Source organism: Ursus americanus, chromosome 16 (assembly GCF_024610735.1).
Source record: "Ursus americanus isolate L20-20 chromosome 16, mUrsAme1.1.p, whole genome shotgun sequence".
Classification (NCBI taxonomy): Eukaryota; Metazoa; Chordata; class Mammalia; order Carnivora; family Ursidae; genus Ursus; species Ursus americanus.
The window spans coordinates 29,415,510-29,435,358 of record NC_142142.1 but is presented as its reverse complement, the minus strand read 5'-3'; the positions used below and the strand labels follow the sequence as shown (position 1 = coordinate 29,435,358).

The 19,849-nt window shown below is 38.4% G+C and overlaps 1 protein-coding gene across 2 annotated transcripts in view; it reads right to left on the bottom strand.

The window, feature by feature from the left end:
* Window positions 1–10,114: 10,114 nt before the first annotated feature.
* MAML2 (mastermind like transcriptional coactivator 2) overlaps window positions 10,115–19,849 on the bottom strand; it is a 331,700-nt gene continuing 321,965 nt past the window's right edge. For both annotated transcript variants that reach the window (XM_045790814.2, XM_045790816.2), the window contains 2 exons: window positions 16,893–17,007; window positions 10,115–13,473 (listed from right to left, as the gene is read on the bottom strand). In XM_045790814.2, the coding sequence (XP_045646770.2) occupies window positions 12,458–13,473; window positions 16,893–17,007 (1,131 nt within the window). In that variant the 3' untranslated portion in view covers window positions 10,115–12,457. The remainder of the gene's footprint in view (window positions 13,474–16,892; window positions 17,008–19,849) is intronic.

Here is a 19,849-nt window from a genome sequence, read left to right as displayed (position 1 = left end):
CCACTTACGTTTACTCTATCCAGTCACTTAATTCTTCAAGGTTCAAGATGCAGGTCCCTGAAAAAGGGAAAAATAGTAAAAGACTTAACAGTAGGTGGATTAATGGCTCAAAGTACAGTCCCTGTGTCTGTAGTTGGCCCTAAAGCTATAACTGATATTCACCCTGTCCTTTAGCACCCATCGTACATTTCTCTCAGTATGCTAGAAATTCTCTTGGATGCTTGCAATGTAGGATGACCTCATCCTTCATCTTTGAGGGAACTGAATCCTTGGTCATCATACTTTTTTCAAGATTAGTTTGTTGCAATTGCCTATGTGCTATTATCATTGGGCATGGAAACACCAAATTCCTCTGTGCTGGATAAAATTGGAGACAATATAATATAAAATTTTCCTGACCAAGAACATGGTATAATTTTCTATTTATTTGGTCTTTAAATTATTTAAAATTAGAATTTGTCAATTTTATCCATGTAGTGCTTTATATAATATATGATACATATATATATATATATATATATATATCATCTAGATTTTTAAAATGTTTTTGATGTTATTATGAATGACATGATTTTCAAGTCACACTTTTTAATAGTTGGTGGTGTATAAAAATTGCTTTTATGTATTAATTTAATATCAAGAAAATTTGTTGGATTCTTCGAGGGTTTTCTAAATGGGTAATCATATCAATTTGTGGTTATCCAAATAATGTTTCTTTGGTTCTTCTATGCAATTTTTATGAATTTTATTTCTTTTTCTCATTTTACTGTGCTAAGTAGACTGAGAAGTGATAACAGTGGGCATCTTTGTCTTATCCCTATCAATTTTAAAATATTAAACCAAACTTGTACTCCAGGGGGAGACCCAACTTGGTCACAATGTACAGTGTTTTTTGTGGATTGTGTTGGCTAAAATTTGGTCTAAGATATTCAAAACTATGTTCATGAGTGTGGCTAGTCTGTAATTTCCTATCATGTGCCCTCCTAGGTCTTGTTTTGGTATCAAGATTATGCCAGCTTTAAAAAATAAGTTGGAAAGTGTTACTTCTTTCTCAATTTTCTGGAAAAATTCATGTGAGACTGGACTTAACTATTCTTTGATTATTTAGTTAAATGCTCCTGCAATGTTGCTTTGTCTTGCTCTTTTCCAGAGAGCGAGATTTTAAACAAGTGTCCCAATTGCTTTAATATTTTCAGGTTATCCAGGTTCTCTGTTTTTTTCTTGAGCCAGTTTTGGTGAGTTGTGGTTTGTGGTTATTCATCCATTAGCTCTAAGTTTTTAAATTTATTTCCATAAATTAATTCATAGTATCCTATTATCTGTTTAATCCTTACAGTGTTAATACTTGTATTCCTTTCTAATTCCTAATACTGTTTTTTCCCTTTGATCAGTCTCTCCAGGAGTTTAATTTAAAGAACCAGACTTTGGCTTTGTTAAGTCTCTCAATTATAGGTTTGCTTCTGTTCTTATGTTTATTATTTTTTCTATTTTTATTATTTACCCCTACTTTATTTAGATTCATCCTACATTCTTTTTTTAACTCCTTAAGGTGGATTTTTAAAATTCATTCTGAGCCTTTTTTCCAATGAAAGGCAATTAAGGGAATAAATTTCTCTCCCAGAACTCCTTAAGCAGCATACATGTTCTATTATTGTTTAGTTACAAGTATTTTATGTATTTTATTACAGTGTTTTCATTGTCCCCTGAGTTGTATAGGTGAGTTGTTTTTTTTTTTATTTCCATTTCCATTTTTAATTTTTTAATTTCCAGTTAATTTTCATGGAGTTTTCCAAATTATCTTTTAAAATTCATTCTAACTTAAATGAATTGTAGATAGGGAATGTGGTCAGTACAATACTGATCTTTTGATATTTAACAAGACTATTTTTGGCATATAATGTTATCACGTTTCATGAATATTCTATGGATGTTTAAAAAGAATTCTCCATTCTCTAGGGACAATACTCAATTCATGGTGATATTTCTAAGCTTCTATTTATTTTTTGAAAATATATTAAATCTAGGTATTTTATAGATGTCTCTTATTTCCGGTATCTGAAATTTCGTGACTCTTCTGTGGCTGCTTGTTGCTTATGCTGGTTCTCCCTCATGGTGTTTTGTTTGCTTACGTGTTTTGTGATTTTTGATAGTGGATCTGATGCTGGTTTTCCCTGTACATTTGTGGGAATTTTTTGAAGCCTCATAAGATCAATTGCATTTTTCTTCTCTCTGTTTCCTGAAGGTGCACCCAACTGAGGAGGAGGGCACTTCACACGAAATTCTACACTCAGGTTTTGTTGTTGTTTTTGAATACATACGTTTTTATGAATATAAGTCCAAACTCATATGAATGCTGACTTTCAGTTACATGTTTACAAAGAATAATTTTTCCCCTTTGTAACATGCCAGGATTTGTTTCATTTTCACCCTTACTCTGTTGGAGTAGCAGTTTTTATAGGGGATCTTATGACAGAATCCTCACCTTTAATGTGCCTAGTATGAACATCCTGTCCCCCACACCCTGTGAAGTTGCCACAATGCACGTTCAAGTTTTCCAGAGTTCAACAGAAACTGTTGAAGGTGAAGCTGGCATCGGTACTTGCTTATGTCCAAGGATTCCTGGTTTTACTTCATTTCTGGGTATGTATATGAATTACTTTGGTGGCAACTCACTGACCTATTGTTTAAACGCCTCCGTATTTTTGTTTCTTTCTAAAGTAGATTTAAATTACAGGTCATATAATTTATTCCTTTAATGTGTCCAATCAGTGATTTTTAGTACTTTCAGAATTGTGCGACCATCACCACTATCTAATTTTGGGACACATTTTTTTTTTTTAAAGATTTTATTTATCTATGTGACAGACAGCCAGCAAGAGAGGGAACACAGCAGGGGAGTTGGAGAGGAAGAAGCAGGCTCCCAGCGGAGGAGCCCGATGTGGGACTCTATCCCAGAACTCAGGGATCACGCCCTGAGCCCAAGGCAGAAGCTTAAGGACTGCGCCACCCAGGTGCCCCGGGACATATTCTTCACCCCCAAAAGACCTCTTTACCCATTAGCAGTCATTTTCCTCTCCTCCCACTCCTCCCCCCCCCCCCCGCCCTCCCTAGACAATCACTAATTTACTTTCTGTCTCTATGGATTTGCCTCTGGACATTTCCTAGAAATGCAGTCATATAACATGTGCCCTTTCGTGACTGTTTGCTTTCACCGAGCTAATGTTTTCTAGGTTTTTCAATGTTGTAGCCTGTATCAGTACTTCATCCCTTTCAGTGCCAAATAATAATCCTTTATAATAATATTTTGTTTATCCATTCATCAATTGATGGACACTGAAATGTTTCTGCTTTTGTTTGGCTGTCATGAATAATGCTGTTATGAATATTCATGGATAAATTTTTGAGTGGATATATGTTTTCAAATAAATTCTATGTTTAACTTTTTGAGGCACTTTCAGACTGTTTTTCAAAATGGCTGTACCATTTTACTGTCCCACCAGCAGTATATGAAGGTTCTAATTCCTCCACATGCTTGTCAACACTTGCTATTGATTATAGACATCCTAGTATGTGTGAAGGGATTTGCATTTCCCTAATGACTGTAAATATTGAGCATTTTTTCACATGCTATTGGCCATTTGTGTATCTTCATTGGTGAAAAATTCATTATGATTGCCTTTTTAAAAATTGGGTTATTTATTTATTTATGAGAGAGAGAGGAAGAGAGAGAGAATCCCAAGCAGGCTCCATGCCCAGAGTAGAGCCCAGTGTGGGCCTTGATCTCACAGCCCTGAGATCATGACCTGAGCCAAAATCAAGAGATGGATGCTTAACTGACTAAGCCACCCAGGAGCCCCAAAATTTTGTCGTCTTTTTATTATTAAGTTGTAACAATTCTTTATATGTTTTGGATACAAGTCCCTTATCATATATATGATTTACAAATACTTTATCACATTCTATGGGCTATTTTAATTGCTAATTTTATGTGTAAACTTGACTAGGTCACAGGGTGTCCAGATTACACATTATTTTTTAATGTGTCTCTGGGGGCATTTCTGGATGAGATTAGCAATTGAATCAGTGGACTCAGGAAAGTAGATTGCCCTCCTCAGTGTGAGGGGGCATCATTCAATCTGTTGAGAACCTGAATAAAACAAAAGAAGGAGGAAGGAGGAATTCATCCCCTGCTTTTTTTTTTTTTTTTTTTTTTTTGGTCTCACTTCTTGAGCTGGAACAACTCATCTCATTTTCTCCCACCCTCAGACTCAGATTCACAACATCATTCCCCTAGTTCTCAGGCTGTCAGGCTCAGACCGAGTTACACCACTGGCTTTTCTGGGTCTCTAGCTTGTAAATGGCAGGTCATGGGCCTTCTCAGTTTCCATAACTGTGTGAAGTAATTTCTCATAATAAATCTCTCTCTCTCTGGATATAGATAGATGATAGATAGATAGATAGATAGATAGAGATACATAGATAGATGTAGACACAGATATAAACATATAGATATAGATATAGATATAGATATAGATATATCTCCTATTAGTTCTGTGGGGTTTTTTACTCTGGAGATCCCTAACACAGCTCTCTTCTTTATTGATAGTGGCTTTGAATCACCAAAGTTTTTTATTTCATTGAAGTTCAATTTATCTATTTTTGTTGTTGGTTGTGTTTTTGGTGTCATATCTAAGAAATTATTGCTTAATCCAAGATCATAAAGATTTACATTTGTTTTTTTCTATGGACTTCATAGTTTTTATTCTTAATTTAAATCTATGAACCATTCTGAGTTTACTTTTGTATATGGTATGAGGTAGGGGTCTAATAGCATTCTTTTGCATGTGGATATCTGCTGGTCCTAGCACGATTTTTGAAAAGACTGTTTTCCCTCTTTGAGCTGTCTTGGCATTTTGTTGAAAATCATTTGACTATTAATGTTAGAGTTTATTTTTGGAGTCTCGGTTTTGTTCTATGGGTCTTTATGTCTTTGCTCAAGCCAGTACCACATGGTTTTTGTTTTTGTAGCTTTTTAGGAAGTTTTGAAATCTTCCTTTTTATTTTTAAATCTAGCATTTTAGTTATTTTAGTCAGGAGGACCTTTCAGTATGCTTCATCTGCATACTGCCATAAATCTAAGTCAATCACTATTTATTTATTCATTTGTTTATAGCAGAATGCCTTTAGTGAGAACTTCAAATAATTTAATTTAGCTTTCTTTTCTTTTCTAATAATCTATTTCAGGTATACAAAAAGACATTAAAAAATGCAGGAATCATGTAGTTTCCATCCGGTTTAGAAAATTACATAATTTAAGTCCCTTTGTATATCCTTTCAATCACACCTCCCTAAATTCCCTCAAAGATGATCACCATCCTGAATTCGTGTTTATCATTCCCAAGAATGTCTTATACTTTTATTTACCATCATTTTCAACCACTTGTTCTCTTGTCATCCTCTGCTATAGAGGTTATAACACTAAATCCTTGACACCCAGTTTCTCTTGAAGATCTGAAAGTCCATAGACTCAGTCATGACTAATGAGCATGGGTAAGTCTCTGGGTAGGATGACCTTTCCCAAATTAAAGTAAAGGCTTGCTATAGACAATACTTTTTGGTTTTCATATTTTTTTCCCTTCCATTTTTCTGGCTTGGAACATAGGCATGTTGCTGAGTTAACTATCTTGTCCTCACAACTTGACAATAATGAGGAAGAAAATTTCTGTGCTGTTTCATGGCAGAAATGAAGATGGAAATAGCTTGGTTACTTGATAGCATTGTTGGACTGTTAGGACTGCCCACCTCAGACCCCTTGTTGCATGAGACATTTGCAGCATTGCATTTCATCAAGTCCAAGATGCCATAGATCATAAGACACAGCATTATTTTATGCATCATTAAGAAAGAAAAAAGATGTTGATAACTATACAATAATATAATGCTTTCTTTTCACATCATTGTAAATGATAACCTAATTTTATAAACAAAAAAATTTGAAAAACATGTGTTTCTAGGAGTCAGTAAAGTATTTTTTTTAAAACCTTCTCTTTTTTTTAAAACCTCCATTAGTTGAGTTCTCAAATACTTGCAATTGAACAGTTTCCTAATTGATGCCATTATATAACAAATAGACAAATTTAGATTGAAATTAATGTATCTGAAAGCAGGTAGGGAAGAAAATCAGGCTTTGCTAAGAAATCTGCTTTTTGCTCTAGGTCAGCAATCTATAGTGGCTGAGATCCAGAAATCTGCAGGCATGCTGTATTTAGACCTGGGGCTGTTTATTGGAAGATTTATTCTTTGCCTTTTTCTAGCCTGAGATGTAAGCCTCCAGGCTATGTTCCCCAGCCCTCTGGGTGAGCTATGACCAGCTGAGTTCAGCCAATGAGCTGCGTTACCTAGACAGTGGAGAAAGAAAGGAGGGAAGAATTGTATTCCTCCTCTTCTCTGTCATGAGTGGCATCTCTGCAACTGAAACTCCTCACCAGATCAGGCTCCTACCCAACAGGCCAGCCAATGTTGCAGGGTTTGCTTAGTGATTCCTGGCGCCTTGTCTTTTTGTTCTTCCATCCTAGGAGTGGTAGTGGCTTCATGCTTTTGTTCATCTCAGGATGGCTTCAGCATCCTTTATGTGGCTTCTCAGCTCATCCATCATCTGTGTAACCAATGCCTTGCATTAAAATCTCTCTGACACTTGGACTATTTAAAGTGGTTTTTTGGTTCCTTGACTAAAAACCAGGGATACTTTTTGAAAAGTTGAATTTTCAGTCCTAGGCTAAAATTATTCCATGCCAAGTCAAACAGATGGGATTCGTAGCAGGAGATATGACTGGAACTTGAGAACTCAAGTCTGATTCCCTGGGCCCCTCCCCAGCACCGAATGTAATAGACCCCCTGAGGAAGGGGTGATTATTCCCATTGTAAAATGAAGCTGGCATGCATCCTGAGGAAAGAGGGGAGATTTTAGTACTTCTCCTCCCCAGGTCATCGACTTAAAAGTCTCGAGACAAAATAGTCTTTATTCTTCTTGTTCAGAAGGAAGTGATCTACACATGTTCATGTCTCTTCCAAATAGAACTCATCATTACCTTCTTCACTCTGCACTTGAATACTTTGGGAATAAACATCTTTTCGGCTTAGATTGCTGGTCCATCTTGACCTGGCAGAAAAGAGTTTACCTCACCAGGTGTGATGGAATAGGAGGTGGATGCAGTAAGCAGGTGACATTTGAATTGCCTCCTTATGGGGAGAAGGTGAGTGCTTGGGTTAGTGACATTTTGAAATTGAAAATATGGGAAAAACAGTGTGTGTGGAAATAGAACAGTCAGAAAAGGACGGTAGACATTTGTGGTTTTATTGTACATCTCTTTCTCTTGCTTGATCTCTCTCATGCCCCCTCCTGTCTTTCCTTTCTTCTTTTCTTTCTTTTCCTTCTTTCTATCCCTCCCCCCATCCCCCACCTACCCACAAGAGCAACCCGATTTTCCTTGGGGAAATCACCTCTTTCCCACTCTTAGTTCATATGGTTTGGTGGTATTAACTCTGCCTTCAGGGATAAGCATTTGACTCAGGCCTGGCCAATTAAAACACTGTCTCTTCTTGTCCAAATCTTGCTGAGATGCAAAGCTCGATTTTTTTTTTAAAGGAAAGCATTCATTATTGTTTATGCTGGACTTGGAGTTGTGAGGATGTAAGCCTGGACCTTTTCGTAACCTTCTTGCCATCCTGAGATCTGAGCCTGCCTGAGAATGGAGTCAAGGCACGGGGAAGCAAAGGTGAGAAACAGAAAAGAACCAATTATTGATGACATGGTTAACTTGTGCGATTCGGCTGTGCCTAAACCCAGAACTACCTTGTCAATTTTTCAGTTGTGTCAACCAGTGAATTCCTTTCCCTAAGCCTGTTTGAGATGTTTTCTTTCCCTCCTTTTCTTTTCCTTCTTTCCCTCCCATCTGCCGAAAGAACCCTAAATATTATTAGAAAGTGTCTATAGGCTCATGCATATCCTGGAGCTAAAGGTGACTTCAGTTAGAAGAGAACTTAAATGCTATTTATGTAAATAAAAGTCCTCTTTTTTTTTTTTAAGATTTTGTTTTTAAGTAACCTCTACAGCCAACGTGGGGCTTGAGCTCACAACGCTGAGATCAAGAGTAGCACGCTCCACCCGCTGAGCCAGCCAGGTGCCCCAGCCCTCTTTCATTGTTACTGCACGCAAGGCAATGACTACAGCATTTGTTTTTAAAAATCTAAGGTCAGTGTGTTTTGTAAACTCCTATGATACGATGTTTTAGTTATGTTCAAGCTGCCAGTAAAGTTGATCCTAGGCAAAGTAACTGTACTTTGTCTATTATAGCAACTTAGGAAGTATATTTAAAAGATGTTACACTATCATTTAAACTCACAAATGTTCGTTAATATACACCCATGGCGGACACTACTCAAAGTATTGGTTTCCTCCTTCTTAGCAGGCAAATATTTTCTTTATGAAATTCTATGATCTCACAGGAAAATGACCTTTTAATATCACGTTCCAGCTTTCAATCTTCAGGACTTGATTTGTATTTAGTCAGCAGGCTAATAATCATGGACATTGCCTGTTTGTGAACAGTCTGGTTCTGGCTTACCATCAGAAGCTCTCTTTTCCATGGAATTTAATTTTAAAGGAGATGGCTGCTTTGTCATGTAAAGTTGACTGATAAACTGAAGATTTTTCAAAAGGTTGAACAGTGATTTCTTTAGTTTAAAAATAATGCTATTTGAGGTTTTTTGTTGTTAATTTTCCACTTAGCTTTGAAAAAAAATCAGAATTTTATAGTTGAAAAGGAATGTAGAGCTATTTCAGCCCACGCTCTTATTTTTGGGTGAGGAAACATAGTTACAGAGACATCAAATGGAAATAGTACATAAAATGTTTAAGAATTTGAACTGCCTCTGGCAACCACAGCATGGGAAGAAGAGGAGCTCCCAGTTTATTTGTACTTGTTTTTACTCTCATCTCTTCTCTCAAGTCTACGTCTGTGGGTGCAATTTTAGAATTACACATTTCTTTCTAATTTGTGTGTATTTTATTTATTTTTATCAATGTTGATTTTGTTTACTATCAAACTTCTAGAGTCATTGGATGGGGACCATATAGAATGTCGATTTTATTTTTGCTCCATTAATAACACGAATAAAAAGGATAATGCCACACATCTTTCTGGCAGAGGGGGGAAGGGACAATGGAACCCCAGCAACACACTTCAATAGGGGAGCAAGAACATTTGGTGAGAAAGGTTTCATTGCCTCCTCCCACCTTTTTCTTAACCTCTTTGACTCTCAAGAAGGAATGTGTAAATATGCTCAGTGAAGCTGTGTTTACCTGGCCTTGTGTTCACTCAGACTTAGCCTGACCAAGTGTCCAGGCAAAGGCCCACCATGCCTGAGAAATAGGGAGGGTTTCTTCAGTACTTAGTGGTGCTGTGCATATAGGATTTTAATACAAACCTTCTAAGTGAACTAAAGAACATTGAAAAGAGACAAGACAGCATTTCACTAGTAGGAGAAGCTTTCCAGAGAACAAATCTGCCCATTGCTATTAATAGTTCTCAGAACTTTGTGATGTAGCAACAATATTGTTGGTGACTGAAAGTATGATTTCATACAAGAGAACCAGTTCCGAATTTTTTTAAACTATTTTTTAACACATGAAATTACACACAATACAAAATACTTGTTTTACAAGTTGAGATCTTTACAGTTATGGGTACAGTTACAGTAATGCAAGTAATATTAGTGCATTCACTTAGACAGGGTTATTTCCCTTCATTGGGCTTAACACAAAGCCAAGAATGAATTATTTGCCTAAACTGCTTTCTAGTCTTTGAATAAAAAAAAAGAAAAGAAAAATGAGTTCTACCTCCTGTATAATGTCAGAATGACAAACAATGCCAACAATTAAGTAGTCCGGTATCTCAATAAATGGGAGATTGGATTCCAACAGCTTTTACATTGTAAATCTTCAAGTTTTGGCTCCATTTTGTCTATCAAATTGTCATCATCTCAGCTTTCAGGAAAATTACGTCATCTTTGGTCATAGGCTGCCAAACAAACAGAAACTATAGACTACACCATGTTTTTCCAAAGAATCCTGTATTTTAATGAATAGCTGAATAAATAGACATTAATTATGAAATTCACATTAAGATAGAAGAAAATCCAAACATTCTGATTGCTTTATCTCTTAAATTTGATAGCTACTACAAAACATACTATTTATGTTAGGGTAAAAATAAGCTGAATCACAGGAGTATAACTGGGAAGTACTGGCAGATATATACAGTAACATGGAGGAGTCATAAAATAAAAGTGTTTATATGTACATTTTTTTTCCTTTTTTGCATGGAGGAACACTGTTTTAAAAAATGGGAAAACACACAGTAGACCACATGCAACAAGAACCAATACAATGTGCACAGCAGTAGGATCAAATAAGACAAAAGAACTATGGGTTTAAAAAATAATTTGGGAGCGGGGAAAAAAAAAAGAAAAAATTGAAACCTGGAATGCTTTCTTCTTGAGGTTTCAGAATATAAATTTGTCTAACAAGCCTCTTGATAGTTTTCAAAAGTTCCCACTTGACCTCTTACGGTTTAAGTGTAGAGCTAAAAATAAACCATCATATTATACAAAACTTTGTATATTAGCATACAAAAGGTAACAATTTACTTTTTGTATAAAATATAACCTTTTGATAGTATATTTATTTCACATATGTATAAATATAACCCAAAGAATATGTTTTAAGTATTTCTACCAAAATATTCTTTACAAAAGTTTACAAAACAAGTCATTTATTCATATTTACAACCTAGCACAGAAAAGATTCTGGGCCAGTGACGTTGGTATTGTGTAAAAGAAAGAGAGTGCTTCTAGACATTTTAAAGATTGAGAGACGGCTTTGCAGAACTTTCAAAATATGATCTTTTTTAGAACAGATATTGAAAGACTTAGTTATTAAACAAGTTCAGTTAAATTACACCTAATAATTGAATATGTGGGTGTATAACTAAAAAGGCTGAAGATAACCTCTGTTCTTCTGTAATGAGGAAAACAAAAATGATATTTTGCATCCATTCCAAATCAGCACACATCCTCCCCATTTTACAGCTGATCTGTGTGTGGGTGCTGAGGTGACATGACTCAACAAAAACTTTCTTTGATACAGTGCTCAGCCCTGAGGGAGAAAACTGGGATATGCAGGGTCCCTCTAGCATGTGGTGAAGATACATCACATCAGGGAGCGAAGAATGAATACATTGCTACTGGAACAGATCACATTCTCTTTAGCTGTTTACCTAAATATGCCCAAATCAGGACAGATTGTTTTCTCTTTCAATTATGCCTTCCTTCAAACCCTGTGAAATAGATTTGTACACAACCATACCCACCATTTCTTGTCCTGATCTTCTCTTTTTTATCTCCAATCAAAACAAGATACCTTCTTATCTCCGTTTTCTTACAGATCAGTCTCTGGTCATCAAAATAAGCAGGGAAGACAAGGCTCAATTTCACTCAGCATGGGAACTAACCAGCAGGCAATCATCACAATAAGCAACACCCCCAGGTTATTTGTGGCTAAACTCCTTTGTAGCCATGTCCAATGGGATGTTTTCTTTTTGAAATAGTGACATCGGATGCAGACGGGTATGCACTAATATTTCAATATGATTAGGACAAGCTGTGATTGTATCTAAGACTTGGAAATGGATTCAAGAATTGGTTATGGAAGCCCAAATAAAGTTGGAAAGCTCTGCGATCTTGTTTCATCACTAGACATGGCATGTTGCGGAAGTATGGCATATGTGGGAAAACTGACAAAGTGAGAGGTGAATCTGGGGAAGAAACTCTACAATCCACTGGATGTTCTCTAGTTTCTCTGGCTTTCCTCTACTTGGGGCACTGTTTGGTTACTCCAAACAAACCTATAACATTTCAATCTACCCTGGAAGTTTTAGGAAAATTAAATGAAAAGACAAGAGTGGGAAGATTAAACCACACTTATTATCTATTAGAGCAAATGAAGGAATTTGTTGCTTGTTGCTGGGAACTAGTACCTCCATATGATATGGGGTTTAACAAGCTACAAGCTCTATGACTTTTCTTTCAGGGAGGAAAGGAGCTTGGGAAGCCTATTTTACACAACTAATTACACATCAACACCACAGTTCTGTTTGGGCAAACTGGATACTGTGTCCTGGAGTTTAGACAGGGAAAAGTGATCCCAATATTTTACTTTCAGGTTTGAGATTTAAAACAAGCATGTGAACCGAGCACTGCAGTTACTTTCTGCTTCCACGTTTAAGCCAAGGTATCTTCACTTAGTCCAACTAAAAGTCAAGAGTTTGGCCTTTACAGAGTCCTTGTAAAATACAGCCTTTTAGTGCGTGGAATTTATTAATTCTCTCCCTCTTCTCCTTTAGGAGTTGTTCCCCAAGATTTCATCAAGATTGATGTCTTTCATCCAGTCATCGTTACCAGGCTCTGTCTTCAATAAAGAATCAATGAAATCAGCATCGCTGTTGAGGGCAGGGCCCAAGTTATCAGTTTGTTGGTTGAGAAAGTCAAAAGCTAAGTCACTGCCATGGTCAGTTCCTTGAAAAGCCCTGGAACTTTGGTTGGGTGACGGGAAACTGCCTGGTGTCAGGGATGGTGGCTGGCTTATGCCTGTCCTCGACTGACTCAACCCTGTTCCTGACTGGTTCAGATTAGGCAAAATTTGTGTGCTTAGCTGATTGGGTCTGAGGTTCAGACTTCTGAGTGGACCCATGGTTTGTCCATTTAATGTTTGGCTCAATTGGTTCATGGGTCTCATCTGCACTGCTGGTGTTAACTGGTTAGGAGGAACCACTGGCCTCTGGGAAAACTGCTGGCTGCCCACTGCCTGTTGCAATGACTGGTTTGGAGTATAGGCTGCAGGTGTACCCGTGGGGAAGCGGACTGCCGTGGACTTCAAGGCTTCCTGTTGTTTGGTTGTTGCTTCTTGAGAGGCCCAGTTTGGTGCTGTTGTGCTGGATGTGATCATTACATTCGACGTTCTCTGTGCTGGCATGCTTGCCATGCTATGGGTTAAATTTGGTCTTAATTGCTGTGAATTGCTAACAGGTCCAGCTCCAAAAGTGGCCACATTATTATTATTACCTGCCCCTAAGGTAGGTGGTCGTGGCATCAGAGGGTTGTTTTGATTTGCTATCAATTGGTTTGCGTTTCTCTGTTGGGTCAGCTGATTCACTCCTGAAGTGACACTGTACGTGCCAGGTTGACTGCAAGGCAGATTTCCATACATCCCCATATTCTGAACTCCTGTGGGTAATGATGGCATTCTTGTCCCATGGGAAGTAGACATGAGGCTGGAATTCGAAGTCAAAATGGCATGTGTCGAAACTGGGTTTGCCAAAGCCTGGTTAGAGTTTAAACTCACGGTTGATGAGCCACCTGAGAAAAAGAAGATAATTATATTAGTTTACAACCATAGGTTATTTCCTCTTTCAGAGCAATTTGCAATAACTTATCCACTCTGAAACTGTTTTCAGGTGTAAGAATGAATAACGAGAAATAATCATCACAGCATCTTATATAAAAGAAGTAAGACAGGTTTTGGAGGGAAGTATTATCTAGGTCAACCGTTGGTCAAGAGTTTACATATTATAGAGAAAAAGGCTACAATAAAATGACTGTAGTTGTTAGGTTTTACTTCATTCCTCTTCTAGAGTCATTGAAGGGAGGTGATAGTCAATCTTTGTTTCATTCTGAATTAGCTTTACTCTGTTTCAAGACCAAAGACTAGAACTTTGAGTAACCAGCTGCTGTGAAATGCAGGCTACTGGCTACCCCAGAGTCCAAATAAGAAAGTGTGGATGAATCCTATACACGGCTACTAGATTAATATTCCACACCTATGGCATTGAAAATCACGTCCAGTTATTCATCCGTACCATCCCCATTCAAGAAGCTTCCATGAGTGGCCCCCAAGTGTCCAAAGGGTAAATTCCCATCTCTTTAAAAATCTGGAATTCAAGGTGTCCATGCTCCAGTGATGATTTCCACGTGGAAAGCCCTCTGCTCCAGGAGGTATAGTTACTATTGCATAGTTATCCATATGCCATGAGCCACCTTTGCTCATGCTATTTCCCTCTCATATGATGCCCTTTTTAACTCACCGAGCCCTACCTTTTCTTCAAAGCTCAGGTCAAAGTCTAAGCTCCTTCACTGAGTTTTGCCTGACACTCCAGCCTGCTCTTTCCAGCAGGATTTTCTCCTTGAAGTTTTCATTTAGCACTTAGCTTTTGTATTGGGAAATCCACGGAATCTCAAAGTGGAACCATCAGTCACAGGCTGCCGAATAGGGGGGCACCACATATCGGATAGTGATTAGTCAACACGTTAAAATCTTCCTGACTTGAGGAAATCAAAGTCATCATGGGAAGACATCTTGAGAAGCAAACATGGAATGTCAGAAAGATAAGAATAAGTGCCTGGTAGATGATAAGTTCCACGGGGGAAAACATTTTTGGCTGTTTTATTCACTGTCCTATTCTTTAAGTCTAGTGGATGGTGCAAAGTAGGTATTTGATTGATATTGAATGAATGAATGAGTAAATGAGAGACTGAAGCAAATATGTAACTTGGAGAAAGATCACAGATGCAGGGAGGCCCAGAGAATCAGAGATACTAAGAAACAAGAATTAGACACACACAGAAATATCAGAACAACACTGCATGAGAAGAACATGGCTGTTGTTGTAGCTCCAGGGAACCCTGGAACTGCTTGGGGATAGCTAGCATGGCACACAGCCTGAGAGGCTGAAGTTCTTGCTATTTGTTTTAAAATGTCTCCCACTAGACTACAGACCCCTTGAAGGCTGAACAGTCTCTTGTATCTCCCTGTATGTCCAGATTGAGCACAGAGCCCTGCACTGGGAGAGCAGGAAGAGTTTGATAAAGAGGGATCAGAGTGCTCGAATAGCAGAGAGTTCACAGACAGCCGATGAGAGTAAGCAACATCATCTTGGTATCTAAGGGTTTCAGGAGAAGGGAACAGATTATTATGAAAATGCTATGAGAAAACTTTAGAGGTTTTAAAATGCATTCCCTCTAGCTGCCCTCTATTTTGACAATATGCCCTGAGAAGATTTAAGAGGAGAGCAATAGTTTTAAACAACCACAATAGAGAGAATTTCCATAAAGGTCACAAAATAGTAATCACAGTTAATATTTTAAAGTTCCTAATATGTGGTTAAAATTGTTCCATGTGCTTTTCATACATCATTTCTAATATTAACATCTGGGCAAGGTGATTATTACTGCACTGAGATTAAAGTAAAAAATGATAAAAGAGTTTGTTGTGCTTGGTGCTTATTTCCTTCTCAGAAGACCTGGGAAGTACAATGCTCTAGAGTACTGATTCTTATCTGTTCGGGGGTTGGCAACTGGATGCCTAGGATCCCTCCCTTACGAAAACGCCCATACAACCCTGTGAAAGGGACTTGCAGGTGCCTACCAAGCATCCAACCTCCCTGTCTCCCTTAGAAACAGACCCTTGATTTGCAGCAATGTGCCCAGCTGAAAAACCACATTTCCCAAACTTCCTTGGTGATGGAGGGGTCCAGATGAATAAATTCTGGCTAGAAGTAGAAGTTATTAGGTGAGAGTCCAAGAAAACTATTTTATTTTTTTAAAGACTTAATTTATTTATTTGAGAGAGAGAGAGAGAGCATGAGCAGAGGGAGCAGAAGAGGCAGAGGGAGAAGCAGGCTCCCCACTGAGCAGGGAGTCCAATGCAGGGCTCAGTCGCAGGACCTGGAGATCATGACCTGAGTTGAAGGCAGACAGACCTTTAACCAACTGAGTCACCCAGGCGCCCCCTCAAGAAACCTCTTTTAAAAAGAGAATCTGACTCATTTGGGAGGGCATTTTGCCTTTCCCTTCTTTGATCCTTTTACCTGGAATACGATGTGAAGGATGGTGGTGTGGTGGCCACAAGGCAATCCTTAGGGTTGAAGCTCCATGTGAAAGAAGGTGGAACAGAAAGACGAAAGAAGCCTGGACCCCTGACAACACTGTACAGCCACCTAATCAGCCTGAGACTGCCCTCCTTGAAATTCTTTTATGTGAATGGCAAAAGAAAAGCCCAAACACCCACCTTGAATTTTGTATAATATTTCCAAGGGCTCCTAGCTTCCCCCGAACCCACTGACAGGCCATGGTGTAAAAAGTCATGTTCCAAATGGACCTCCGTCTTGTCTTTCAGCCACGTTGAGGCCGCATGGAGACAAGAGGATCGGGCTTTATGCAAGTTCCAAGAGGGAGGAATGTCTGCTTACCTTACATGATCTGGGTCAGGATACCTTGCTGGGGGGAGAATGGTTGAACCGAGGAGTTAGAAATATCTAAGCTCTCTTGAGCTCTCAGAGGTCATTCGGAGGGCATTGAAATACGTGAATGGAGGACAAGAATCAGCAAGAAATGATGAAAGGACTAAAAACCACTCACGTTCGGTCTTGATCTGCAAGTTAAATGGGAGCTAGTACAGGATTCTAAGAAAGATGCTGCACTTCCATAGGAGGAGAGGAGAGGAGGAAATGTTAAAAACTGAACAGTTTTTTCTTCTACAGTTATGATTTTTACTGATTTTTTTAAAGATTGTACTTATTTATTAGAGAGAGAGAGTGCATGCAGGAGCAGGGGTGGGGAGGAGCAGAGAGAGGAGGAAAAGCAGATTGTCCACTGAGCAGGGAGCCCAACGTCGGGCTCATTCTCAGGACTCCAGGATCATGACCTAAGCCAAAGGCAGACACTTAACCTACTGAGCCACCCAGGTGTCCCTATTTTTACTGATTTTTAAGAATACTTACCAGAATACTGAGCAGCAGTTGGCTGCATACTGCTCGCATTTCTTCTTTGGTCTTTGTAATCTGGGGGTGGCCTTGTCAAATGTCTGTTTATCTGATCCTGCGGAGCAATCTTCTCCTTGAAAACACAAATGAAAACGTATGAAGCTGCGTGCTTTCTTTCCCACTTGTAAACACCTACAGGCTATCATTCAAAAAAGTAAGACTGTAAGAACAATTTCATTGCCACGGTTGCGGATCACATACCTTATTTACTATTGTTGCTTCAGAGACCAGTCTTTTCAATTTCAATAAATTTCCTGCGTGGAAGTATAATTTCTACCTCTTCTTAATACTCAACGCGTGTTTTGGGTCTAGCAACTAATCTCATTTATTTTGCAATTAGATTTCAGTGAGAGCTAAATTCCTGTGATTTTTGAGATGGTGTTTCTAGTTTTATTTTGTAGCCCACCTGATAATGCTTTGGTAACTATTATTTAATTCTGGTCCCATGGAGTGTGGAAGGTATAGGAGTAGGGTTGCCAGAGAAAATACAGACATTTGGGAATTTTGTATTTTTATTTGTTAAATCTGGCAACCCTAGATAGGAGGAGATGCCAGGAGATAACCTATCAGGTACTGGTAGGGGCACTACACACATATTGCCTCATTTTCCCCTCTCTAAAACAACCCTTGAAGTAATGTGAGTATTCACACTTAATAGATGAAGAAATGGAAGCTTCCTTAGGCCAAGTAACTTACCAAAGATCAGAGTGGTAGAACAGAAACTGAATCCTGAGTCAAAGACTCTGGCCCTTTCCCTGCCACACAATACAATACTTGCTTCTCTGTTTTTCTGTGCCCCATTCTCAAAGCACAGAAGTTTCCCAGGCCCACTTCTTTTCTTCCTTCTGGAATCGGCCACCTTTAGATCTCTAGAGTAGGTGAGTTTGGGAGCTAAGAGAGGAAATAGGTACGTTCTTTTTATATTGTCAACGCCTTTAGCCAAAGACCACCAGGAACACACCTCCTGGGTTTATTACTCATTGCAGCAAGGGAGAATGCACATCATGGGGGACCATGTGGTGTCTCAGTACCAGAGCGGTAGAAAGAATCTATCCTAGGATTTGGGCATTGATTGGGTGATTCAGGGAGGGCCTAAGGAAGTAATGATTTGTTCTACGTTGTAAGCTGTCAAAGTGAGGTTGATTCTATCATTGAGTAAAGAAGTAGCAGTTGCTTATTTAGCAAAAGGGGGGTTTGTATTTTGGGTGTTACAGAGTGACTGTATCTGTATTTAGATACAATTATGAAGTGGCCTTATTTTGTCTCATTTTATCACGGTCTCAGAGTAACCCCATCTCAGGTTGGTATTCTATCAGATTGTTTATGTCTGACAAAAACCAAAAGGGCCTGGTTGCGAGTGTCATATCCGTTCTGGACATTAGGGACTGTGTTTTTTCTTTCTCAACATGGATCAGGAAGTTTTTAGAATTGCTTTACTGCACCTCTGTATGCACCCCAAAGCAACCCCCATTTTCAAAGATAAACATAACTGGCATAGGTAGACAGAGAATGATATAATTATAGGAAAGTCACTAAATAAAAAAGAAAACCGTGTAAAGATAGTTGGATAAATTAGATGGAAGCCAAATGTGCACTGGCCAACTTAGACCCCACTTGAACCATGTATTTCTTAGTTTCCCATCAAACTCCAAACCTTCTAAGTAGAACAAATCTACTATTTAAAAAAAATGGCCTTAAAACAACAACAAACCAAGCTCAAATTCTTGTTTCTAAGAAAAAAACTTGAAAGACTCACAGGGGTTTTTGGGCATCAAGTATTCGTATAAAACACAATTTTGATGAGCTAAGTGTAAATGAATCAGAAACATATGGATTACATTTCTTTTAAATATGGGTTTACAAATTAAGGGAAAAAGTGGTTGGTGAATGTCTTTATGGTTTTGCCCAAACCCTAAATGTTTAAGAAACAGCTTGAGATGTTCCATGAACCCAAATGTGGTGATGTTCAACCATTCCTGTTGTAAACTATTGTGCAAGCTGACAGTTTTGATATTTTTGCCAAGCATGGGACTTTCTGAATTCTTCTCTTTTTTCAAAAGCATCTATCATTTTTTCTTATGTAATTAGGCGTTTCTGCTGTTTATATTGAAGAAAACAGGATTTGTGCATGTGTGTGTGTGTGTGAGAGAGAGAGAGAGACTCAAAGAGAGACAGAGAGACTCAGAGACTCAGAGAGACAGAGACAGAGAAGAGAGGATCAGGCTCTTGGTTCCCCATTAAAGACTAGATCTCATATCTGAACTTATTTTTGTGTATATTCAATCTACTTACTGACTTTTTATTTCTTTGAGGGCTAAATTAGGTTGTTCAAAGGGTTAACAATACATTTCTGGAAACTTGAGTTTCTTGAACTACTTGTTCACAAATGAGTTAGATTTAATGGCCTGGCATACGGACTATTATGGAACTGCCATGTTGTCACCTCATGCTGAGGAGTAGCAAAGACCAGATTGCAACATGGAATGCGGACTGCTCTCATTCCCATTCTATGCAAGAGGATGACAGTCCCATTCTGTGTAAGTGTAAACTCAAAGGCCGTCCCTGAGACTGTTTCTGTGCAACGTGAAACTGAACTTCTCAACTAATGTCTCATGATCTTGGACCCAATAATTCAACCCAATAACCTGGACCTGAAACCCACTATAGAAATAATCTCTGTTGTGCTTATCTGTCCTGCATCAGTTTTGCCATCTCAAAATGTGAAATGTAGATAATTCTAGGACCTCCCTCATAATTCCCATTGCAAGGACTAATCCTTTACCTCTATAAAAGCTTGGCGTGGCACCTGGCACACAGAAGGTGCACAAAATGTGTTGGTTATCGTGATGCCCCTAGTGTTACGTACTACTCATCCTTCCTCTTTGTATTTCATTGGTGGTAGAATAATGGGGAGT